Below are 27270 nucleotides of genomic sequence, written 5' to 3'. Positions count from 1 at the left end.
GAGTTTCAGAGACAGGGCTCTTGAAGGAGTTCATGACGAGACGGGGCACATGGGGTATGAAAGGACACTGGATCTCGCAAGAGGCAGATTTTATTGGCCTAAAATGGCAGAATATGTGGAGAAAAAGTGCAGGACTTGTGAGAGATGCGTCAAGAGAAAGGCACGTGTACAAAGAGCTGCAGAACTAGTGAACATCAAAGCTTATTCTCCCTTGGAATTAGTTTGTATTGACTATCTTTCATTAGAGCCGGATTCAAATGACACCCGCAACATATTAGTCATTACTGATTTTTTCACTAAGTTTTCTTGGGCGTTTCCAACTAAAGACCAAACAGCCAAAACGGTGGCTTCGGTGTTGTGGGAAAATCTGATTTGCAGTTTTGGTTTTCCTAAGAGAATACATAGTGATCAGGGGGCCAATTTTGAGTCTGAGCTTGTGAAGGAGTTGTGCACACTAGCTGGAGTTAAGTCCCGCACTACACCTTATCTGTTATGATGTGGTGAGGAACGAACCCAAATGCAGACAGCGAGTAACTCAAACAAGGTTTAATGACGACAAAACAGAAAGTAAAACCCACGATGGGGCAAAACAGGACAGGATAAACTGATAATACAGGAACTCACAACTCGAACGACAGACAAGGATCAAGACACGGATGACAAAGGTTTCACGGAGTAATCTCAATAGACAAAGAACCAACAAGGTTAGACATCAGACAGTGTTTAAACAATGAACCGACAAAAGACAGAGAGAACACGGGGATTACATAGGGAACCACTAATGAGCAAGACAGGTGATAACAACTCTTCAATGATGACAAGACAGGGATAACAAGGGGGGCGGGAACTGGTAATAAGACAACACAAGCACATGGCCCTGACGATTGGCCATGCGCTTGTACACAAAACATGGGTCTGTCATGGTCCTGCCACAATACTAGGAAAATACACAGATAAGCAGGCAAAACCATGACATTATCACCCGCGGGGAAACCCAGTAGAAAGATTTAATCGAACCCTACTGGATTTACTGGGAACCCTGAGTGATAAAAAGAAAGAACATTGGAGAAAATATGTCCGTCCTGTAGTGCATGCGTACAATTGTACTAGGAATGATGCGACTGGTGAGACTCCTTTCTTTCTGATGTTCGGACGCCAACCTCGTCTCCCAATCGACCTTTGCTTCGGGATTAACCCAAAGGGGCATAATTCCAAAACTCATACTCATTATGTCAGTGAGTTGAAACGAAGGCTGAGGTACGCTTATCAATTGGCCGTTCAAAATGCGGAAAAGAGGCAATTGATGAATAAAGCTAGATGGGATAAGAAAGTGACGGCTGCTACAGTAGAAGTTGGTGATCGTGTTCTTGTAAGAAATGTTAACATCCGGAGAAAGCACAAGATTGCAGATCGTTGGGAATCCACCATTTATGTGGTGGTAAAGCAGCCTAATGCAGAGATCCCCGTGTATGTTATTCAGCCTGAGAATTGCGAAGGCCCTGAGCGTGTCCTGCACAGAGATCTATTACTTCCATGTGGGTTTCTTCCAACTAGTCATGATGAGATTGATGAGGCTCCGGCTGTCGAAGGAGCGGTTACACGCAGGAGGCGTAAACTTGAGTTGGAAGGGGACATGGAGGCTGAATGTTGTGATGAGAATGTGGAAACTGAAGGTCACAATGTGTCTCTGAATCCTTATGCCCCAGAGTTCCAGTTGGGGACAGCCTTGCAAGAAGTCTCTGAACCTTTTGTGTCTCACAGTTTGTTGAATGAGCATGAAGTTGAAATACAGAAAGGTGATTGGCAAGGCACTGAATCTGTTGAGGACAATGTGGATGATGTTAATGAGACTGTTATCCAACAGGATGCCTCATCCTTAGAGGATGATGTTAATGAGGTGTCAGTACATCCCGATGAGTTGAGTGCTGAAGAGAAAGTTGATTCTAATGTTGAGTTAAGGAGGTCCCAAAGAGAGAAGAGACCCCCAAGTAAATTGAAAGACTTTGTTTGGAAAGCACAATGTGGGATGCAGAGTGTACATGTAGAACCCAAACCTAATTATTTTAGTCAAGTACTTGAAATGATGCAACAACAGATGAGAGTGCAACAAACTCAAAGTGAATTGTTATTTAGTCTTGTAGGTCATGTATCAAGTTAAGTATCTGATGAGGACATCAGAGTTTCAGCAGGGGAGGATGTAACCCACCCAATTAATTGAGGCTGTGTTATATATTTTTCATGTATGATTTTTTTTTTGTCTTGATTATATATATATTTTTTTCTTTCCTAATGCATGAAATGTTCAGACATGTTTTTTTTTTTGTTGTAATTATTTTGTATTCGCTGAGCAACAAAATTGTTAAGAGTATTGCGTCGATGAGAGCTGACGTCATATGCGCGCCAGCTCAGTGAAGAGAGAGATCGTGAACCACATGTGTGGCTGTCGATAATCTGAATCATCGTTGTCAATATCTTTCTAAAAGGGTGTTTGAACTGTTTTGTTACATTAGGTAAGTCACAATTGTTGTGTATTTTCATAAATATTGTTTAAGTTTGTGTTTGTTAATATACGAAAATGTGGATGGTGAATGCTGTTCATAATTGAGTATAGAGTGTGCAATATAACATATGTAAAGCATTTATGCTGTGTAAGTATACTTGTTAGAACTTGTTTGCACATTTATGTAATGGAAATAATGTTTAAAGGTTATAAATGTTAAGAGTATTGCGTCGATGAGAGCTGACGTCATATGCGCGCCAGCTCAGTGAAGAGAGAGATCGTGAACCACATGTGTGGCTGTCGATAATCTGAATCATCATTGTCAATATCTTTCTAAAAGGGTGTTTGAACTGTTTTGTTACATTAGTTGGGATTGTTTCAACGCTCTGTGATCCTGGTCGAGTCGCGCCGTGAGGGAGAGCGCGCTGGATTTCCACTGTGGAGGAGTTGCGTCATCGGGGACTGTCTTCACGTTCAGTTTTCATCACGGCAAAGAGTTTAGTAGGCATTCACATGCAAACGAACTGAACTGAGTCATCTTCATTTTCACGCGAACTAAGTCACATTCAAACGAATTGAACTGAGCCATATTCACATGAACTGAGTCCATTACATTCACATTAACGGAACTGAATCATTTGCATAGCACTCATACTGCAGTGTGCACAAACTGATTTTTTTTTCATTTTTCTTATTATATTTTATTTTCTTTGATTGTCAATGATTTTGTTTTCAAATGGTGATTTGTCAAAGAGGATTCTCATGTGATGTGTGAAAAGTGGCCAGCAGCCATATCACCCTGTAGCCCAAGACTGGTTGCCCACTGAAGCTAAGCAGGGCTGAGCCTGGTTAGTACCTGGATGGGAGACCTTCTGAGAAAACCAGGTTGCTGCTGGAAGAGGTGTTAGTGAGGCCAGCAGGGGGTGCTCACCCTGTGGTCTGTGTGGGTCCTAACGCACCAGTGTAGTGACGGGGACACTATACTGTCAAAGAGCACCGTCCTTCGGATGAGACGTTAAACCGAGGTCCTGACTCTCTGTGGTCATTAAAAATCCCAGATGTCTTTCGAAAGAGTAGGGGTGTAACCCCGGCATCCTGGCCAAATTTGCCCAGTGGCCTCTGTCCATCATGGCCTCCTAATCATCCCCATATATATATATACACTGATTGGCTTCATCACTCTGTCTCCTCTCCACCAGTAAGCTGGTGTGTGGTGAGTGTTCTGGCGCAATATGGCTGCCGTCGCATCATCCAAGTGGATGCTGCACATTGGTGGTGGTTTGAGGAGATTCCCCCTTCCATGTGAAGCGCTTTGAGTGCCTAGAAAAGCGCTATATAAATGTAATGAATTATTATTATTATTATTATTAAAAGTGATCCGTGCACATTGAAGGGAATGAAATTCCAGTAAACAGTTACTGTTCAGTGATCTAATTGGTTTATCTGTTAATTCATTTCATTATCATTTATTAATTCATTCTATTTCATATTTAATTTTATTAATTGGTTTACTTAATATTATTTTCATTTATTTATTTGTCCAGTTAGTACTACAGACATTAACTTAAACAAGTGCAGACACACATTTAAAATGATTAATCATATGTTCTTTTCTTTTGATTAAAGCAAGGTGTGAGACCCCGAACCCGGGACTCCAGATACTTCTATAGGTTGAGATTTATAGGTATTTGGTGAGCTCAGACCCAGTAGATATTTTTCCTCCTTTTCTTTATTTTTATTTTTTTTCGGGGTGTTAGATCCTACTAATGGGTTACAGAATGACATCAGTCATCTGGGCCATGAGTGAGATCAGACCTGTGAATGTCAACAGATAGTAATTACAGTATTATGGTAATAAAGTATGAATTGGTCTGCACAGATACTGTCACGTTCACCATCTATCTCTGCACTACATTCCCCAGAATCCTCTTTGGCGCACCTGCAGTTAATCTCCCCTGAGTATTATCACCTGCACCTATTCACAATCAGAAGCCTCATGAGCAAGCTCTATAAAAATACTCACCACAGCCTCAGTTCAATGTCAAGCCTCCAACAGTAACATACCTTTATCCATTGTCTCCTGAAGTCGCTGATGCATCGACGATTCTGCAAAGTAACATATACTCACTTGTGAAACATAGTGATGGGCAGATCGAGGCTTCGTGAAGCAATGAAACAGTTGGGCCAAATGGGCCATATTGTTTCGAGGCTTCGAATCAATCCGACACCCGTCTCAACGGTGACACCTAGTGGTCACTTGCAGGTAACCTTGACGAGCCATTAAAAAATTTGTTTTTTATTATTGTATTTTTCTAATATGTGAAGCTTGTAACCTATAGGCTCCTCACTGTGCATAATTTTATTTTGGTCCTGCAAAATTAATATTAATAAAAGAAATCAAGCCACAATCTCTCACCTTTTTAGAGATTTTTATTCAAAAATATTAATTTCTCTGCTGTGGAAAGACTTAACCTACTTCTTTTTTTTACAGATAATTTCTCCAGCCTTTGAAAAAATCCTCACAAGGGACATTTGTTGCTGCTGGCATGCAAAGATATTTTTTAGCTAGGACATACAAATGAGGAAAGATTACAGCTCTCTCTTTACAGTAAGTTAGTGAATCATGAGTTCTGGGCAAATCTAGCCTATCAGTCAATGTGTTGTGTAAATTTAAACGTAAGCCTAAAATAGCCTATAACTAATCAAATCGCACTGTCACTATATCACCAAAATCCGCTATCTCAAAATCAAACTCGATCCTCTCACAAAAACCCACGAGGTCAATATGCGTTGATTTCACTTTTATACAGATGTGCGATTGTGTGGTCTGTTCCCGACCGTGTCAATCAAACGCTGATTCGGCAGATCACACCTGATGAAACACTTAGTGAAACATTTCGAGGCTTCGTTTGGCCATAGTCACGTGACATGGGTGTTTTGAATCACGCTTCGGATCAGTGTTTCGAAACATCTGCGCTTCGGGATCTCGCAAAGCTTCGGAACGACTGTTTCGTGTCAGCCATCCCTAGTGAAACACTAACCTCTGTATCATTGTTCTGCTGTCTCCAGAAATCCTGTTTGACTCCATGTTACCAGTGATCCTGTATTCTCCTGAGCTTCCTGTGTTCACTCCGAGCTTGCTTGCTTGCTAGCGACTGCATCTGAAAGAGAAAAGACAAGTATTAATGAACTGTAACTGCTTGACATCAACTAACCTGAAGATAACATGCTCACCTATTGTCTGCCCCGCACTGAGTGATCTTCACCGTATCTGCACCTGAACTCTGAATACTCACCTTGCACTTTTGTCACATTGAATAAAGCTGTGTTTGGATTCCCTTACTTCTGTCTCCGTGCCTGTATCCTGACAGATACAGACTGTGGTTAGAGCAGCTCTTTGGTTATATTGTCTGCCATATCAGGTGATGTTGCACAAACAGATAATGGTTTAACTCTCCCAGGACAGCAGGGAGCTCAACACTGCAGTGTCTTTAAAAAAAAAAGAAGGTGAGGTCAAATTTATAAGGTGAGGCCTTCCCAGCAACCTTACCATGCATTTCATAAAACCAGCCCATTAAACTGGATGGACAGCATTACTGAACGACGGTTTAGATTTTGTTACACTTTGTTTTAGTTTTTTTTTTTTTTGTACTATCACTGAACTTTTAAGTATTGTTGACAAAGTGTGTCAAGTGAATGTTGCATGTTGTCCATTCTACTGTTTGATGAATAGGCTTACAGTGAATTCAGGCATAGGCTCTTTTTTAACATGTTCTTTGCCTTGATCAAAACATGAGTTGCAGGAATAAATTATTTAGTCTTGTTGTTTAGACATTTGTCACAAGGTGACAAATCTAGCGGAACCAATTTCCGCTAGGAGTGTGTTTCCCCCCCGGGACGATTTCACCGGCACACCGTGCTGGTTTGCTTGTTGTCAGTTGCCATGAGAAGCAGTTAAAAGGAAAAGGAAAAGGCATTTGAGTGTGGTACTCCCCCAGGAGAGATCGATTCCTTTGGCAGTGGCTTGGGTTTGCTGGGATCTTTGGAGCGGCTGTGAGGATCTGACTGGAAAGGGGGTGCAACGGTGATTGAGGGAGTGCAAGCTGGAACGTGAAGTGAGTGAATTGTGGAGATTGAGTCAAGATTGGAGAATGCCATCATTTGAGGGAGAAAGATAAGTAATGAAACACCGGATCCGTGTGAATGCATGTCTTGCACTGAATTGGATAAGGAATTGTGAAGTGTATTGACCACAAATATAATTACCACTAAGAGTGTGAACTGATTCATCTTTGAAACCCTGATATCTTCTTCTGAGTGTGAAAGAGTGTGACGCTGTGTTCCATGCAATGCGAAATCCTCTGCATCTCATCAGCTTCTGAGTGTTGATTCAGCGCAACAGTGGAGGGATTGAACATTGGGTGAGTGCTGGCCTTATTGCACTAAGACTTGAGAGTGGATTGCGGTGCCTGAATTTAAGTGTCACACAGTATTGGACTTGACGTGAAGTTGCAGTGTGTGGATGTACATGTTTATTTAACCGCCAGTTATTCTCCAGTTCACATTCTCGCCAGTGTTTGCGGAACGAAGCCCTCAGGTTGGATGTGTATGTCCCGAACCACCTGCTCCAGCCGTAAGTCCATACTTCACCGAAATAGAATTGAACCTGCACACTTGTCTCTGTCCTGGATTATACAGGGTACCCTTGTCTCTGGCTGGAGCCGTCAAGGGCGGAAAGGCACTCGGGGGACCTCACACCTGCTGCTCAGTGACGCCACGGGGGAGAGCACCCTACACGGAGGAGACCTGCCTACCCGACTACCTACCTGACCGGCAGCGAGTCCTCCTCCTGGACTCCATCGCCCCCTGTGCCGATCACCTGCCGAATAGCTGACGCTTGGGAAAAACTTACCTGCTACCCACCTGTCCTGTGGAGAGAGTCCCCTCCTGGCCCGTGGTCCCGGCCCTGGTCTGCCCGGACCGTTGTCCGCCTGTATTACGCCGAAAAGAGCCTCCTTACCACGTTACTTACCTGCACGCCAGACGGGCGTTCGGCTCCCTCCTCTGTGGCTGCCAGTAACCCGGGCCCTCGCAGTGCACCCCTCGGTCTCCTCCTCCCTGGAAAGAGAGACGAAGCCCGCATTAAGACTTTTAATTCTTGCTTTTATTCAATAAAGATTGTTGCTTTTAGAAATTCTTCTTGTCTGTCTGGTCTCTGGTACGCTCCTCGAGGTGGTCCTGGGTTAGAGGGGTGGGCGCAGTCTGGCTTGGCCCCCCCGACCTGTGACACATTCTTTTGCTTTATGGTTTAAAAATGATAATGAGAAATGCTTTGACACTTTGTGCAGTTGTATCAAATATTAAAATATATTTCCATAGCTTAGTGTTGCAGTGCATCACAGATTTTGTTGATATATTATGTCCACAAACCAACCAAGACATCTGCACTTACAAGTTCAGAAAGATGGAACGACTGTTGTTTAATCACTAGTTTCATGTAACAACATGTGGAAGGTTCTCATAGAGTACATTTATAATGACTCAACAGGTTTCTTTGTGTCACATGAATTTATACAAGTGATCCACCCATATTTAATACACCCTATAAATATTAAGACAGTCAGGTAATCTAAAACCGAAGCAGCAGGAGCAAGAGAAAAGAAGCTTCAAATCAAAAGGTAAACTGTCGTCCTGACATTTAAAACATTAAAGTAATAAATAGCGAAAATAGAACAAATAATTTGATTGTTTGTTTTATTCATCACAGGTTTTACATGTGCTTAATATGTTTCCACAGCTATGTTTCCATTGCTTCTGTTATCAGGTAAGACAAAGATTTCCATGAAATATTTTATCATCAAAATCGTAAATTGACATTTTTATATAAGAGTTTGATTTAGCATTTGTCTGGTAACTGATAATGCAGTCATGTTTTTATTATTATTTACCATTTTGAGAATACAGTTAGAGTACACTGTCAGAGAATACATTCAGAATGCAGAATAGAGTACACTGACCCATTTGGTCCTTGTTTTCTCATTTGAAAAATAAACTTGTCTTTAACAGGTTTTATCACCTTCACCTTGAGTGTCCCTCAGTATGTCTTTGTGAATGAATCCAAGACTTGGGCAGAAGCTCAGAGATACTGTAGAGATAAATACACTGATCTGGCCTCCATTGAGAATGAACAACAGACGGTCCAGTTATTGGATACAGTGAATGACGATTCCATTGATTTGGCCTGGATTGGACTCTATGATGATCTGAACAATTGGAACTGGACTCTAGAGGACAGCAATTTCTTCAAGGAGGGAGAGAAAGACTTCAGGAACTGGTATGACCAAGGACCAAACAATTATGGAGGACAAAGTGTGTGTGTGTATATGCACATGGGGATATGGTATACATCATACTGCTCCAATACAGTTCCTTTTATCTGCTATGATGGTGAGCAGTTTCATTAATATATGTAGGACAATGAAACATTTTTTATTATGTTTCATCATTCTGAAATAATCAGCTCTCACTAATGCTCATTGACGTACTTAAATGTTTCAGGAAAACAGAATGCCAGTGCTAGTTATGTTTGGGTTTACATGTCCAAAACCTGGACTGAGGCTCAGAGTTACTGCAGAGAAAATCACACAGACCTCGTCAGTATCAGGAATGAGACTGAAAACCAGAAGATCCAGTTTTTATTCCAGAATTATTATTACTCCTTTTGGATTGGACTGTACAGAACCAGATCTTGGTCAGATCAGAGCAACTCTTCATTCAGTAACTGGACGACAGGGCAGCCAGATACTCCAGGATCCTGCACTGTAGTCTCATTTAATGACTCTAGGAAATGGACAGACGAAAACTGCAATTATGTATTTCCTTTCTTTTGCCACAGTGGTGAGTAGAAATCTGTCTTAATGGTCAGGCTGTCAAAAAAAAATGTAATGCTATAAGTCTGACACTTTCTCCACAGTGTCATCTTTGACATCATCACACCAGTATCACTTTGTGAATGAGTCTAAGACCTGGACTGAAGCTCAGAGACACTGCAGAGAGAATTACACTGATCTGGCCACCATTGATAACATGGAGGAAATGAACAGTCTGATAAACACAGTTAATGGGAGTTACAATGGCTCAGCCTGGATTGGACAGTATGATGATGTGAACAGCTGGAGATGGTCATTAGAAAACAATGATTTCTATCAGGAAGGAGAGAGAGATTTCAGGAACATGAACCAGACAACAGTGGTGGGAATGAACTGTGTGTTTACATGGAAAATAATGGAAAACATCATACATCATGTGACAACACACTGCAATTCGTTTGCTTTGATGGTAAGGACATTACTTTTTTTTTCTGTGAGTATTTATGTGCATCTATGAAATGTGTCGTATATTTCAAATCACAGGTAGAGTGAATGCCACACAGAGTTACATCAGAATCACTGATGGGAGAAACTGGTCAGAGGCTCGTAGATACTGCAGAGATCATTACACAGATCTCGCCAATGTGAGAAATCAGACTGAGAACCAGAGGATCTTTGAGACAGCAGGTGGATATGGAGTCTGGATCGGCCTGTACAGAAACAGGGTTTGGTCAAACGGTCAGATTACCAAATATGAAGACTGGAGACCAGAAATTCCATATTCTTCACAGCAACCAGATAATGGTCAATATGGTTATGGCCAATGGTTTTCTCAGTTATGTACTGCAGTATCATTCAGCCATTTAGGTCGATGGACTGATGAGAACTGCTTATCCAGCATGCCATTCATCTGCTTCAACAGTGAGTTTATTTTTTCTTTTTTTTACTTTTTTTTTACGCACACCAACATTTTTAGACATTACAAAAAGAATTATTAGAAGTCAATGTATATATTTACTCATAAATAATATACATAAAAAAAATAATTATATTTTATATAGATTTTGAAACAACTTACCACATGATTATTTTAATTTGCACCATGCAAAAGCTGTTTTTTCCAGTTAATATAAAATATACATATATATTTTTGGGGGTTCAAGCACGTAGCGCTGAAACCCCATTGTAATTGTTAATTTTCTCATGATGCAGCATTCTCCATCTAAAATTGATCGGGCAGACCGAACCGTAAGTCGTAAATTTAGAAGTCGGATTTGCTTGTCACCCTGGGAAAATTTCGGGTATTTGGGGTTTTTCCAAAAACCTATACTTTTGCGAACTACTCCTAGGTTTTTGGCCTGATCGTAACCAAACCACTGCAGACATATTCTCTGAGAGTGACTATCAATAGTCATAAAATTTTTTTTAATGAAATTTTAATTCATGGCCGCTAAGGGGAACCAAAATATTCGATGTGACCGGGGCCACGTTTACTAAAACGGCTTTAACTTGTGAACAGAAAGAGATATTTTCGCTAAACTTGGGACACATGTTTATGAGCTCAATCTGAGGTCACATGAAAAAAATCACGACGATTGGCCAAAATTATGAAAATGGCTATAACCGCACGCTACCGTTAGTCCGATGAAAATTGGCATGCAGTGTCTTTGTCCAGGGTACCATGATAGTCTATGAGAACATTGGCGTATCTCAAAAAATTCAGTATGCATCATCAGCACAATGCCCTGAAGGAGCCTGAGAAGTTTCATGCCAGCATTTTTCACAGAAGTGACCTCCTTAGACACCTGAATCCTTGTCGAGTCCAGCGATACCAAACATGCCAGGTTTCGCCTTCTGGTTTGTGTAACGGTGTCATTTAGCACTTAAAAAACTTGCGATTATCTTCGAAACCGTTCAGTCAGATCGAGACAAAAACACCACGGGAAATTTGGAAACATAATAGGTCAATAGCTAAACAATTACGTCAAAATTATGTCAAAACAAATGTCAAAATCATGATAGGAACTGACAAAACAAATCAATCAATGTCGTCCATGGATCGTTTTTATGCTCTCATAAATACAAGTGTCTAAACTTCAAAACGAAATTAGATATTTACAACAAATTTGACACACACACATACAGTATGTATGGGCACACTTTGAGGACACCTAATAAAGTGGTGGAGATCAGACATGGTTCTATTACAAACCTGCGCACACATATTCAAACAAATATAACTATAGAATCAATTTTTAATGCGCATGTGAACGCCATCAGGTCACAGGTTCGCGTTTAAAGTCTGTTTAGAGAGAACGCCGTCGTCTTAGTGGCCCCTAATGTAATAACAAATGCTAATTTTGCTGGAAGTGAATCAATCAAAACCAACTTTAGCTGGAAATAACATTATTCAAAATCGCTATAAAGCCAAAACAATCTCTGTTACCGTAAATTGTATGTTTATCTCTGTAAAGCTGCTTTGAAACAATCTCCATTGTTAAAAGCGCTATATAAATGAAGATGACTTGACTTGACTATAATTGTCAAAAAATCTTTAAAAAAAAACATATTTTTCCTTAGTAAATTGCCTGTATTGCTGTAAATGGTCTTCTCCATCTGTGATCTAAGTTTGTTTATTTGGATCCCCATTAGCCACTAACTAGGCAGTGGCTACTCTTCCTGGGGTCACAACAAGTAAACAAATACAAAACTACATTTAATCAACAACAATAAAAAGTCAAGTCAATGAAACATAATAACCCAACATTCATTCCAAAATATCAAAATCAACAATTTACTATAATTGTGCCATTAAATGTTCCTTTAAATATTTTAACTCATTCTTCTTGTTAAAAAAATATGTAATATCAATGGTAAATCATTCCATATTTTCATTCCTCTATACATTACAGTCCGTTGTTTTGCAGTGGTTTTCGAAACAGAAAATAAAAAACATCGCTTTTATGCATGTCTGGTGTTAAAATTATGACTAGTACTAATATACAAAAGTTGAGAGTACAGGACATTAGGAACTCTAGACACAGAAATATTTCTTATAAAACAAAGTAGAGAGACAATCCTTCACAAGTGCATTCTTATTATATTAGCCCTTCTATTTCAGTTTAAAGTGAGTCGTGTCGCTCTGTTCTGGACTAATTGTAATTTTTCAATTAGTTCATTTTTTTGTCTTTACTTGATGCACTCGACCACCACTGGGCAATAATCTAAGCAAGAACCATTGTTTGCACAATTTTAGAAATACAGTGTTGTGATAAAAAGTTTACACATCTCTTAAAAAGTGACAAACCTCTTCCCATACCTGTTACCATATTTACCATACCATATACCAATTGTATATCCTCATCCAAAGCAGTTGACAACTGCTTAACCCTCTGGGGACCAAGGTGTTTTTGGGGTCCTTGAGATGTTTTGACATGCCCTGACATTTGTGCTTTTTTCAGTTGCTTATAAACATATTAATGGCACAGGTGAAATTACACTCTATTTAGCATACGGGGCTACCATAATATGTGAGCAATATGTATGTACATGTTTGTATTTTTGAGAGAATATTGTTTATGCATGTTTATTGATAAAACTAAAAATTAAAGTTTCTGAAATAAGGCCACAACACACACTAAATATGTGTCCACAAGACTTTTGACTAATGGATGTTGTGGCCTAGAGTATTTGCTTCAAAATGATCTGAAAATCATCCTGCCTAACCATTCACATAAAACCATAGATTGCTTTAAATTGTGAAAAACATTTTTTTGTTTGAAAGGCAATATGCGAATGGGCGTGAACGGCCCAACCCCCTCATGTATAATTAGGGGATTCTCACCTGAGAAGACAAAGATGCATTCATTTCATTCAGGTGTGTAACAAGAAAGAATGCAAGGAAAATATATATACATATTTACACACACAGACATATATATATATCGGCAGTATCCAGCTCCGTGCTTACGGGAAGCTGGAGACACCCGCCCAAGGCTTCTGAGAAATTAAAGAGAAAAATACCCCTAGAGTCTGCGAGAGCGGGGGCGAAAGATGACTCAATGTTGGACAACATGGTTAACGACTTAGGAATGGAAACGGATATGAGTATGGAGAGTAAGACTAGTTCAAGATCTGCAGTTAGTAAAGTCATTGAACTCCAAGTTTGTGTCTGTGGCTGGAGCAAGGCGACAACGGTCAGGGGTTTGAAGTTTCATCAAGGGAAAATGAAATGCTTGAGGGAGAAGGGACAAGGGCCTCGCATTGATCAGTACTTCTTACGAAGTCAGTCAAGTCAGTCGAATATATTCCAGCGACAGGAAGCAAACCACAGCTCGCAGGATATCAGCACCCCTGTCATAGAGGAGAGGAGGGCTTGCACAGTTAGTGATGAACACATTTATACTTGTGAACCCGGTCAGACTAACCAGCATAAGAGAGAAAAGAACCTCAACGGGCATAGGCCTGGAGTTAGTTGGCGGGCATAGGCCTGGAGTTAGATGGCCAAGAGCTTGTGAGAAAACTGCATGGGACACGGTAAACACAGATCTATGCTTTGCACTGGAAAGATTAACTGGTACAGTTGAAAAGAAGCTGGATAAATTTGGGGACATCATTTACGCATATGGAAGTGAGAGGTTTGGTGTGGAAAAAAGGAAGGAAAAAGTACAAACTACTCCTGGAATGTCTAGACGGCAGCAGAAAATTGAAGGGTTAGTTAGAGAAAAGAGACAGCTGAGGAAGCAATGGAAAAGAGCAGAACAAAGTCAGAAGGAGGGACTCAATCTCTTACAAAGGGCCATAAAAGATAAGCTGGCAACATTACGCAGAGCTGAGCGCCTACGGAAACGCTACAAAAAGAAGGAACGTGCGAGGGCTAATTTCTATAAAGACTAGGGGTGTAACGATTCATTCGTTTTCTCGATGCATCGATTACAAATCCTGACGATGCATATGCATCGATCTTGAAACATGTATTTCGAATCGTGAATCGTTTATTTCGGTCAATATTCGATTTAAAATGCTAAGAATCGAATAATTTGCGATTCTATATCGATTCAGTGCTTTAAAACATATAAACATTAAATGACTACATGCGCGAATTAATGAGGCGTTGTGCGGCGTCATTTCGCGTCCTCACAGCTCTCACATACTCGCTGCACTCTTACCATCTTTCACTGGATTTCGCTCGCGCTCGGTCCCATATATAGCTCTCATCTAACGTTACTGATTTTTGAGCAGTCCATGTTTGAGCTCTCCTCAGGACAGCCATTGGTGTTCACATGAGCAGATGACAGCTCTCTATCGAGAAAGCAAGCCATTGATAAAGCTGCCATATCATTGCGCGGGCACTGCTATGAAACAACGCGTTCGTTGCGTGGAAACGTCACCGTTATTTTCTTTAAGATAAGATACTGAAGTTTTACGGAAATGCCCGTCCTGAGCAGTTAAAGTAAAACCCCACTTATTCAAGGGTGCGCACAGGGCCGGCGCTCCGCACACGCACATCACGCGCTGCGCGTAGGGCACCAAGTGCTTGGGGGGGCACCAAAAAATCTGGGTCGTGAAAAATCATCACAATAGGCTACTAGTATAAATAACAAATAAAATATGTCTAAAGCATGTTAATATACAAAAGCAATACAAAAGTAATATAGGCCTAGACCAAATTAGTCGAGAAAAAGGTGAATCTCCTTTTTCGTCTCCCTCTGGTGCCCCCCCTTCCCCACCTCCCAGTGGTCTGTTCGATTATGCCTCAATCAATGTCAAATTTGGCAGACACCGACCTCAGACATGGCCTCGGAAAGGCACCAAGAGTCGGGGGCGGAAAAAAGGAAAAAGAATAGACAGCGGTATGATACTCGCGCGTCGCTTTGCAGGTAAGACAATTTTTTAAATAAAAATGTTAGTTTTGTAGCGCGGGCGCCCTTGCGTCGTGTATGCATGTCCAGGGGGCGTCGCTAGTAGTGCAAATGAAATGATCCGGGGCTTTTTTAGCCCTGCATGTTGAATCTTTTATTTTAACGGGGGTCCGGGGCTTTCTCCCCCGGAAAATTTTGAAACTTGGGCTGTTTAAGATGCAGTTAGTTTGTTTGAGAAGAAAAGGACCGCTTAGATACGTTTTTTCGTTGTTGTTTTATGTGGATAATGCGTTCATTTTCAAGAGGTTCATAGGCCAAGGCCCAAGGGCGACATCTGTTGGTGAAACTGCAATTAGAAAAAAAAAAAAACCAAAAAAAACACAATCTCAGTGTTTGTATATTTTCATATTCACAGAGTTGTCAAATTATTAGGGCTGGGAAAAGATTAATCGCATCCAAAATAAACGTTTGTGTCTACATGATATGTGTGTGTACTGTGTATAATTATTTTGTATATATAAATACACACACATATGCACGTATATATTTAAGAAATATTTGCATGTATATACTGTATATATAATTTATATTATATATAAATTTAAATATTTTATATATAAATAACAAATATTTCTTAAATACATACATGCAAATGTGTATTTATATATATATGCAAAATAATTATACACAGTACACACACATATATCATTCATGTAGACACAAACTTTTATTTTGGATGCGATTAATCGCGATTAATATTTTCCCAGCCCTACAAATTATGTACAAATTGGGTGGTGGGGGGCACCACCAAGCATTTGTGCTTAGGGCACCCAAATGGCTAGCGCCGGCCCTGGGTGCGCATTTATTACATGGAAAGAGAAAACGTATAATAGGTGTCTAAATGCACACGCTTTCGATTAATCATGAATGATGAATGAAATGTAACTTAATGTCGTTAAACTGAACTGATGAAATAACTACAACATTAATTACACTGAAATAAGAGCGCGTGGTTTATCCATCAATCAGATGCGCATTAAAGTTGCATTCGTAGCACAAGTAGACAGCCGGCGCGTTTTCTTTCAGAATCACAAGGAAAATGTTCTGTCGGATAAAGAGAACAAAGAGTAGCTATTCCATGAGGAAACGTTAGTTAAGGTTTAGTTGGGAAAGTTCATGGTATTTTTAGTCTCACAATGGAAGGATGTTTAATGTACCAGGAACACTTTAAGGTTGTGTATCCATTCCTACATAATTTAGCATGATGAACTAACTATACTTTTAAAGCCTTTTTAAATCTTGGTTTACATTTTTACAAATGCTAATTTATAGGCTTTGGAAATATTTTTTATAATAATAGATTTATTAAAAACTAACATGAACTAACGTTAACAATAGACAAAATGTTTTTTTTTTTTTTTTTTTTTTTTTTTTTCACTCTCTGACCCCCGAAGGCAGCTGTATAATTCACACCCTGACTAAGACCCATTGGGGGAAGCATTTAAATAATCCTATGAATGCATATTAAAAAATTAAGAATCGAATCGAATCGCATCGAATTTTAATGTGAATCGCATCGCATCGAATCGTTCTGAATTTGCAAAAATCGTTCTTGAATCGAATCGAAAACCTATGAATCGTGAATCGAATCGATTCGCTGCCTACCCAAAGATTCACAGCCCTAATAAAGACCCATTCAAATTCGTAAAGAAGTTATTCACCAGGGAGAAGAATGGCACTTTAAAAGCATCTAGGGTTGAGCTAGAGGGATATTTGGAGGAAATGCATACAGATGCAAAAAGGCATGAGCCTATGTCAATTCCATCAGACATACCACCTATCAACCCACCAGAATACCAAATGGAGGTCTGTGCACCTAAGTGGAAAGAGGTAGAGCAGGCTGTGAGAAAGGCAAGGGCTTCATCATCTCCAGGGCCTAATGGAGTTCCATACAGAGTGTACAAGAGTGCTTCAGGAGTTCTGCGAATTCTGTGGAAATTGATAAAAGTGGCATGGGAAAAACAGGTTGTACCTAGAGCATGGCGCAGAGCAGGTGGAGTCTTTATACCTAAAGAAAAAGATGCTACAAGCATCAGTCAGTTTCGTCCTATTTCACTATTAAACGTTGAAGGTAAGATTTTCTTCAGCATTATTGCCCAGAGATTGTCCACCTACCTATTAAAGAATGGCTTCCTTGACACTTCAGTTCAAAAAGCGGGCATTCCAGGGTTCTCAGGATGCTTAGAACACATCAATGCTATCTGGCAACGAATTCAGTCAGCTAAGAAGGAGAGGAAGGAGCTCCATGTGACATTCCTGGATTTGGCTAATGCATATGGTTCAGTGCCACATGAGCTTCTTTGGGCAGCATTTGATTTTTTCAGAGTACCAATGTCAATAACAAATTTAGTGAAAGCCTATTTTGGAGATTTGCAATTTAGTTTCTCAACTCCAAAATTCAGCACTGCATGGCAATGCTTAGAGGTTGGAATAATGGCAGGATGCACCATTTCTCCACTGGCTTTTACCATGGTGATGGAAGTAATCATTAGGGCATCAAGATGGGTAGTAGGAGGAGAGCCCTTGGCTTCTGGGATGCGACTACCACCAATCAGAGCATACATGGATGACATGACAACCATGACTACAACAGTAGCCTGCACTAATCGCTTATTGGGGAAGCTAACAGATAATATTGAATGGGCACGAATGCAATTTAAGCCCTCTAAATCAAGGAGCATCTCGATAGTTAAAGGAAAGGTAGTAGATACAATTTTTTTTCATTAATGGTGAGGCAATACCGACAGTTTCTGAGAAGCCAGTGAAGAGTCTTGGGAGATGGTACGATGGGGATCTAAAGGACACAGTTCGAGTAGGAGAAGTTAGACGACAAGCAGTGGAAGGGTTGAAGAGCATAAACAGCTGTGCTCTACCAGGCAAACTAAAACTCTGGTGCTTTCAGTTTGGTCTACTGCCGAGGTTGCTGTGGCCACTGACTGTGTACGAGGTTTCTTTGACAACAGTGGATAAGCTGGAAGCGTTAATAAGTTCATACATCAGGAAATGGTTGGGAGTTCCACGCTGCCTCAGCAGAGTGGGACTTTATAGTAAAGGAATATTGCAGCTGCCAGTCTCTGCTTTAACCGAGGAGTTTAAGTGTGCCAAGGTCAGACTGGATATGACCTTAGTAGAGTCACGCGACAAATGTGTAAGGGAGGCAGCCCCTGTGTTAAAAACTGGTAGAAAGTGCTCAGCAAAGAAATCTGTAGTAGAGGCAAAGGCTGACCTTGATTGATTGATTGATTGATTGATTAGCCTTTATTGTCTCCTGACGGAGAAATTCATCTTGGGCATTCGAGATAGCAGATGCAACACAATATACATAACACATACATAATTACCTACACATAATTCACCACCTTAAAAACTAACCCACACACCCTATTCAAATTGGGGATATCGTGGGACAGGTACAGCATGGAAGAGGGGGTTTTGGGCTCAGCTTAGCTCCTCCTAAATGGCACAAGGCAGGCCCAGCTCAAAGGAGGAAGTTGGTAGTCAACGAGGTGCGAAAGCAGGAGGAGAGGATGAGGTGTATAAAGGCCATTTCCCAGGCCAAGCAGGGAGAGTGGATGAGATGGGAGAGTGTGGAACAACGCAAAATGGGCTGGCAAGACCTTTGGTCAATGGAAGAGAGTAGGATCAGTTTCCTTATTAGGTCAACATATGATGTTCTCCCATCACCGCAGAACCTAAACCTCTGGGTAGGAGAGGATCCCTCTTGTCCTTTGTGTTCATCACCTGCCACATTAAGGCACATTTTGACAGGATGTAAGGTGGCTCTTAGCCAAGGTCGGTTTACTTGGCGCCATGACCAAGTATTGCGATGTTTGGCTTTAGCATTGGAAGGCAAGCGTAGTATGACCAATAAGTTTCCGCCTGTTCTAGCAAAAAATTACTCGCAGAAGACAATATTCCTCCGCCTAGGCGAGCAACCACCAAGAAAAGGTGCTAACACCAATTCTCGCCCAGGACAACTGGAAGCTGCTAGGGACTGGAAGATGCGGCTGATCTTGATCAACGGCTTATTTTTCCACCTGAGATTGCCACCACTAACCTCCAACCAGATATTGTTTTGTGCTCTGGATCAGCACGCATTGTTCAACTGATAGAGTTAACAGTGCCATGGGAGGATGCAGTAGATGAGGCATATGAGAGGAAGAAACTGCGGTATGCTCATCTGGCCGCTGAAGCAGAACAGCGAGGATGGAGAGTCCAGGTTTATCCAGTGGAAATGGGTTGTCGAGGTTTTGTGGCACACTCTACAACCCGGTTCCTCAGATACGTCGGATTCAGTGGCCAAGAGTTGCGTCGCACAGTAAATAATTTATCTGAAGCAGCAGAAAGGAGCAGCAACTGGCTGTGGTTGAGACGGAAAGATTCTAGCTGGCTGGGTACAGGCCGCCACGCTACGGTTTCGTAGAATTCTTGAAAACTTGAAGAGTCTGTTGGTTTATTTGTATACGTTCTTGTGGATATTGCGTGAATGACGGGTGGTTGGGCAGATATTGTGTTTTTGCGGTAGGTGGTATGCCATACGGAACCGTTGCCACTGAAACTGCATATTAACGCACCAGTGGGGCTCGACAGCCTTAGTCAAACGGGTTGGCGCGTATGGTTGGGTTGCGGAGAGATTGTGAGATTGTGGTTAGGTCACAGCAGCAGGAGGGATGTAGAGGTCAGTAAACTGGGCTGAGTTGAGTGGGGGACGGAGGGGGGTGACTTTGGGACGCCAGAGTCACTGTCGAGCCCTCTTGAGGTGTCGTGGGCTAGTCGACGAAACACTGAGGATGGAAGGTGCCCACTTGAAGACCCTAGAGATGTCCCCTACTCGGCTCAATCCAGACGGTTGTCATGCTGGTCCACTAGGGAGACCACACTGTAGTTGCAGCCGTCGTGTGTGCTGACGCGGAAAGTACACTGCAGCCGTTAACGCCGGACAGAAGGGGAGTCACACCACCATATGGAAAGAAGCGTAAATGGATGAAGCATAGTTTACTGTAAAGCTACGTCTTAGTGTTGCTTATCTTGGCGAAAGCCGAGTACAAATCAGCATGAAGTTTTAACATCTACTCTCGCGTAATGGAAATTTTTATATATATATATCAAAATATAAATGAAAGTCAAAAGCACATTTTTAGTCATACCTGGAAACAAATCCTGTTCAAATAGGTTATATGGGCCATTCAATAGAATTGGTTCAAAGTAAGAGTTGGAAACATCTTGAAAAGAAAATTGTCTTTTTCCATAAATCTCTTATAAAGTATTATTTTTTAAAGTAGGCCAATACATTTTATTATACATATTTCAAAGTTAAGGATTCATTATTTTGATATAGCCTAGCTGGAACAAACACTATAACAGTTGATAAGTTTATTTTTGACAAAACATACTATATATTTAACATATGAGCAGAAACATGCTAACAAAAGCTTATTTGATGTCTATTTTAGAGTTGAAACTTTATAATCTATCCTTAAGTCACACACACACACACACACACACACACAGAGAGAGAAACATGATTCAAATTTAAACAGTAGGCTATTTTTGCGTTTACAGACACTAATGTTATTATATATCGCGATTAGAACAAAGCACAAGAATAAAACACTTACAGTTCAGCTCAGCTCCTCGAAGTGAAAATAAACCAGCACTTGTTCTGAGGTAGGTAAATGTCCCAGGATTATTCCTCACAGCCGCGCAAGACGACAGTACATTAATCTGACTAAATATAGTGTGTTTACAGAGTTTATATGGGCGTTTACACGTCTCAATGTGTTGCTTCAGATCATTAGCGTTTGAATAGCGCGCGCTCTCCGTGGCCGTGTCACATTAGCGGAATAATGAGATGCGAGAACGATAATGAGAACGGCTGACACCTCTCTCTTTTTATATAGATTACATAAACAAAGAATATTTATTTTAGTTTTAAATTAGATAATTTAAAAGTACAAACTTAAATGATCATAAACATATATTGCTCATGTCTGGGTGAATAGTATTAGCTGAGTTTTGTTTAAGTTTAAGAGACGTGCTCCAGAAAAAAAGTTCACGGACATGGAGAGGCAGAACGCACACCCTGTTTATTTTCTTTATTTTACAAAAGCACAATATTTTATTTCGATTGTAGGTGGGCACATAAAAAAGTAGACATTTAACAGTTTATTTTTTTATATTTCTTAACACTGTATGACCAGAAATGGAGTAGTTTAAGTCTATTTTTCTGCTATGTGAAAAAAATCTGCCAAATGCGCCTGCGCGTCTGCCGTCCCCAGAGGGGGAGGTATATGTTGCAGGTAAATATAATGTTTTTTCATCTGCATACATGACTGTCCATGCACACTTTAAAACAAGAGGAAGATCATTGGTCTTAAACAACTTCCTTGAGGCACATCACATTGCAACTCTTTCAAATCTGAATAATTCCATTATAAAATACAGATTGTCATATTAGACAGTTAACTTTTAAAACCAATGTACAGTATGAGAAGTAAATTTGTAACATTTCAGTTTATCCAGCAATAATTTATGATCCAGTACATCAAAAGCTGAGCTAAAATCTAACAATACTGCTCCTACTAAGTTATTGTCATCAATCTGTGCTCTCTCAATATAAAATTATATACCGGTATATGAAAATTAGAGAGCAAATTATTCTCCTTAAAGAACAATTTAATTTGCTTACAAACTATCATTTTCAAGACTTTGCTAAGAACTGGTTGCAAACTTATTGGTCGACTATTATGACCATTGAAACCCAGTGCTTTCTGTAGATGAATAACCTTTGCATCTTTCCAAGCTAAAGGAAAATCCCTTTTTCAATACTGATATTAAAGCTGTGGCAAACTGGTTCTGCCAGACAACATTTCTTCTCTTAATTTATCAACTTTATTTGTGAAAAAATCATTAAAATAATTTCCAATTTCATATGGTTGGAATATAGTGTGGTAAACTGGTCCCGAAGCTCTCTATCTGCTCCTGTCTGCCTCGCTGATCGATTGCTCCTGTCTGCCTCGCTGCCTGCTGTGTGTTTGTTTGCTTCGAGGTTGTAAGCTCCGCCTGAGCCTCGTATTTCTTTCTGTTTTGAGCCATCATTTATCATTTACTATCATTTCTAGTTGTTTATACTACTAAATACAGCTTACCCAACATCTGAGATTAACCTTACATCTCTAGCTTCCGTTATTGTTAACACAGCACGCTAACTCGCTAACGTTGGTCTGTTAACGTGCCACCCGTGCAATTTATTTATTTATTTTCTCTCGCGCGCCCGCGCCTTTGAGTTCATAAGTCCAGGTAAGTAAGAATCAGTCAACAAACACTGTGAGTAATGTCTTCTTGTCCTGTTATTGTCACCTGTGTCACATGTCATATGTTTAGTATAGCCTTCTCCGATGGCAATATAGGATTTATATGTGATAAATGCAAGGAGATAGTCAGGCTGATGGAGAAGATTTCAGAACTAGAGACACGCATCCAAACTTTAATTGAGGATGGTAAGAATGCTAGATCTTTAGATAGTGTTTTGGATGCGCCTAGCATAGTGAACTCTTTACATGATTCGGTTCCAGCTGAAGTAGAGCCCGTGCAGCAGGGCAGATGGGTGACTGTGAGAGATCGCCGCTCTAGTCGCGGATCAAAGAACCACTCTTCCGTTCCGATTCCCATAACAAATCGATTTGCCACACTCAGTGAAACACCCACTGAGAATTCTGTTGATTGTGCCCTGGTAATTGGTGATTCGATCACACAGAACGTGAAAATAGAGACACCAGCCACCATAGTCACATGTTTGCCGGGAGCCAGAGCGCCTGACATCAAAGCAAATTTAAAAGTGCTGGCTAATGCTAATCGTAAATTCTCTAAGATCATTATTCATGTCGGCACTAATGATGTTCGACTCCGCCAGTCGGAGATCACCAAAATTAATATTAAAGAGGTGTGTGCAGCGCCGCCGCTCCCACCACGCGCATCACGCGCTGTGCGTTGGGCACCAAGTGCTGAGGGGGCACCAAAAATAGCCTAATGAAAAACCAATCATCAAACTTTTTGTTATAATCAGATTCAGCGCGTTCTTCCTCTTCATTCCGCAGCGGCGCCGAGCAGAGACAGAGAGCACGTCAGAAACACAGGACAGGGTGTGTGTGTGTGTGTGTGTGTGTTCATGTGTGTGTTCTTCTGAGCCTCATTGGTCTGTCACTGCTCGTCAATGTCAGAATATTTGAGATGACCAATCAAATCAAAGTAGGCGGGCTTTATGTTCACAGACGCTGAGCGCGAATTTTAACAGTGCAACTCTACGCTTCAGTGTACGGTCAAGTGCGAGATAAGATGTAAGTAGCTAAACTTAACTTTATTTGACAGTTTTTTTTAGGTCATAAATGTTAAACGAATGACAAAAAATAATTAGGCAAACTAATATAGTTTTGTCTAATTTCGCCATTTTTAACTGAAAATAGGCCTATGTAACATGTAGCCTAGTGTAATAGTTTAGGCTAGTGTAATAGTTTAGGCTACTGTCATTGTGAGGGGACAAGAAACATGAACAAAGCCGTTTTCATCATGTTAGGCACAGGATTTATAATGAATGTGTACATATTGAGAATAAAATACAAATTGTAACCTTTAGTAAATTAAAAAAGCCAACTTTAGGAGGGGAAGAGACAGGGCAAGATAAAAACAAAGAGAAAAAGAGTGTGATGCTGATGAGGAGAGAAAAATAATCAGCTGCCCACTGACATGGTTTTAAAGCTGTTGTTATCGAATTTATTTTTATTTTTATTTTTTTGCCTTCACAACATCTTAAAATGCACATCTGTAGTTCAGAAAAATCCAAAATTTCCCCCGAACACCCCTAACTAACCTGCCTCAAATTCGGGATCCCAGTGATTATAAAACCATGCCATTGCATAGTAATGAAACTAGTTAATAGTAAGCATTAGACCCTAATGTAAAGTGTTACTTTTTAGCTTTTTAATTTTTTTATAAATCATACCCTCATTGGGGGCTTAGCCCCCCTAAATGAAAATACTAAATGAAAATGTTTTTTTTTAGGGGGGGGCGGGGGTGGGGGCATCATAAAGGAATTATGCTTAGGGCACCAAAATGGCTAGCAGCGGCACTGGGTGTGTGAACTCGCAAGTATGATGTCAGGCACTGTAATTTGCTCTGGCCCTCTTCCTGTTCGCAGGAGTGATGAGATAGTTAGTAGATTGGCCGCACTGAATCTCTGGTTGTCTGAGTGGTGTCCGCAAAATAATGTAGAATTCATAGACAATTGGAAAAGTTTTTGGGGCAAGCCTGACCTGTTGAAAAGAGATGGTATTCATCCCTCCTGGGATGGTGCTGCTCTTCTCTCTAGTAATTTGGCTCATAGTCTTAGAGCTAAAACATGACAATCTGGGGCTCAGGTCAGGAAGCAGACAGACTGGCTAAACCGACCGTCTGCTAGCGGCCTCACGTCACCAAGGTCAGATAAATCCCATCACATAGAGCCTCTTTCACCTAGATATCATCATATAGAGACTGTGTCTGTTCCCCGAATTTGGAAATCCAAAAAACGTCAGGTTAAAAATTTAATTGATGTTCAACAAATAAAAACCAGATATAATACAGATGAGCAAATGATAAAGCTTGGGTTGCTGAATATTCGATCCCTTACTTCAAAATCACTCATAGTTAATGATATGATTTCAGATTATAATCTAGATGTGCTGTGTTTGACAGAAACCTGGCTAAAACCAAATGATTATATTACTTTAAATGAGTCAACCCCACAAGATTACAGTTATAAACATGAACCTCGTCTGAAAGGCAAAGGGGGAGGTGTTGCTGTAATTTATAGTAATATTTTCAAAACCACTAAGAAATCTAGTTTTAAATATACTTATTTTGAAGTGTTGGTTCTTAATGTAAAAATATATAGTGTAAATGATAAATCACATTTGAGAATTCTGCTGGCTACTGTATACAGGCCACCAGGGTACCATAAAGATTTTATCAAAGAATTTGCGGACTTTCTATCAGAATTAGTATTGGCAGCCGATAAAGTACTAATTGTTGGTGATTTTAATATACATGTAGATAATGAAAAAGATGCATTGGGATTGGCATTTAAAGATATTGTAAACTCAATTGGAGTTAGACAACACGTGTCGGGACCTACTCATTGTCGTAATCATATCATACTCTAGATCTAATACTATCACATGGAATAGATATTGATGCCGTTGAAATTCTGCAGCAGAGCGATGACATCTCAGATCATTATCTAGTCTCATGTAAATTACATTTAGCCAAGGCTGCAAAGCCGACTCCGTGTTATAAATACGTTAGACCTATAACTTCTGCCACTAAAGATTGCTTTATCAATAATCTTCCTAATCAGTTTCATCATCTCAGCATCCCAGATAGCTTAGAAGAACTCGATATTGCAACAGAAACTTTTAACTCTCTCTTTTCCAGCACTTTAGACGCAGTTGCTCCATTGCGCTTAAAGAAGATTAAAGAAAATAGTCCAACGCCGTGGTACAACGAGCACACTCAGGCCCTTAAGAGAGCAGCCAGAAAAATGGAGCGCAACTGGAAGAAAACTAAACTAGAGGTATTTCGGATTTCATGGAAAGAGAGCTCGATTGCTTACAGAGAGGCTTTAAAAGCTGCTAGATCTGCTTATTTTTCAACCCTATTAGAAGAAAATAAACATAATCCTAGGTATTTATTTGAAACAGTGGCTAAACTAACGAAAAAGAAAGCTTCAACCCCAGAAGTGTCCAAGCAACACAGCAGTAATGACTTTATGAACTTCTTCACTTATAAGATCGATAATATTAGGGACAAAATTATAACTATGCAACCGTCTACCACAGTATCGCATCAGACAGTGCATTGTAGTCTCCATGAGGAAAAATTTGATTCATTTGTTGCCATAGGAGAGGACGAATTTTCTAAACTTGTTAAATCATCTAAATCGACAACATGTATGTTAGACCCTATACCGACTAAGCTACTGAAAGAGATGCTTCCAGAGGTCATAGATCCTCTTCTTACTATCGTTAATTCGTCTTTGTCTTTAGGATACGTACCAAAAACCTTTAAGCTGGCTATGATAAAACCGCTTGTTAAAAAACCGCAACTTGATCATACAAAATTAGTGAATTACAGGCCGATCTCGAATCTACCTTTTCTATCAAAGATATTAGAAAAAGCAGTATCCTCACAACTGTGTTCCTTTCTAGAAAGAAATGGTATCTGCGAGGATTTTCAGTCAGGATTCAGACCGTACCATAGTACCGAGACAGCTCTCATCAGAGTCACAAATGATTTGCTCTTATCATCCGATCGTGGTTGTATCTCTCTATTAGTGTTACTTGATCTTAGTGCTGCATTTGATACTATTGACCACAACATTCTTTTAAATAGACTCGAAAATTATGTTGGCATTAGTGGAGTTGCACTAGCATGGTTTAAATCATACTTATCTGACCGTTATCAGTTTGTAGCAATAAATGAAGATATGTCTTATCGATCACAAGTTCAGTATGGCGTACCACAAGGCTCAGTACTAGGACCGTTGCTGTTCACTCTGTACATGCTACCATTAGGAGATATCATTAGGGAACATGGAATTAGTTTTCACTGTTATGCCGATGATACTCAGCTGTCAAGTCAAGTCAAGTCACATTTATTTATATAGCGCTTTTCACAATACAGATTGCATCAAAGCAGCTTCACAGTGATAACATGAAAGTAGTACAACACAGTTCAATAATATTGTAGCTGTATATTTCTTCACGCCCCGACGAAACTTACCAATTCACAAAATTAACGGAATGCATAGCCGATATAAAAAATTGGATGACTAGTAATTTCCTACTACTAAATTCTGAAAAAACAGAGATTCTAATTATTGGACAAAAAACTTCCACACGTAATAACCTAGAATACTGTCTAACACTTGATGGCTGCTCTGTTAAGT

The 27270-nt window shown here is 40.2% G+C and overlaps 1 protein-coding gene across 1 annotated transcript; it reads left to right on the top strand.

Annotated features, from left to right (window-relative positions):
- The first annotated feature begins 8251 nt into the window (after window positions 1–8251).
- LOC130071013 (L-selectin-like) lies at window positions 8252–8964 on the top strand. The gene is made up of 2 exons (XM_056235618.1): window positions 8252–8324; window positions 8567–8964. The coding sequence occupies exons 1-2, from the start codon at window positions 8300–8302 to the stop codon at window positions 8962–8964; spliced, it is 423 nt and encodes a 140-aa protein (XP_056091593.1). The 5' UTR covers window positions 8252–8299.
- Window positions 8965–27270: the final 18306 nt, after the last annotated feature.

This window comes from Rhinichthys klamathensis, unplaced genomic scaffold (assembly GCF_029890125.1).
Source record: "Rhinichthys klamathensis goyatoka isolate OS25496 unplaced genomic scaffold, OSU_Roscu_1.1 h1tg000424l_1, whole genome shotgun sequence".
In the NCBI taxonomy this organism is placed as follows: Eukaryota; Metazoa; Chordata; class Actinopteri; order Cypriniformes; family Leuciscidae; genus Rhinichthys; species Rhinichthys klamathensis.
The sequence above is the reverse complement of the archived record's forward strand: the minus strand, read 5'-3'. Positions and strand labels throughout refer to the sequence as shown.

Coding starts and splice junctions, on each gene's coding strand:
- LOC130071013 (XM_056235618.1), top strand. CDS start 8,300: ATGTTTCCATTGCTTCTGTTATCAG. Junction 8,325..8,566: donor TCCATTGCTTCTGTTATCAG/GTAAGACAAAGA, acceptor TGTCTTTAACAG/GTTTTATCACCTTCACCTTG.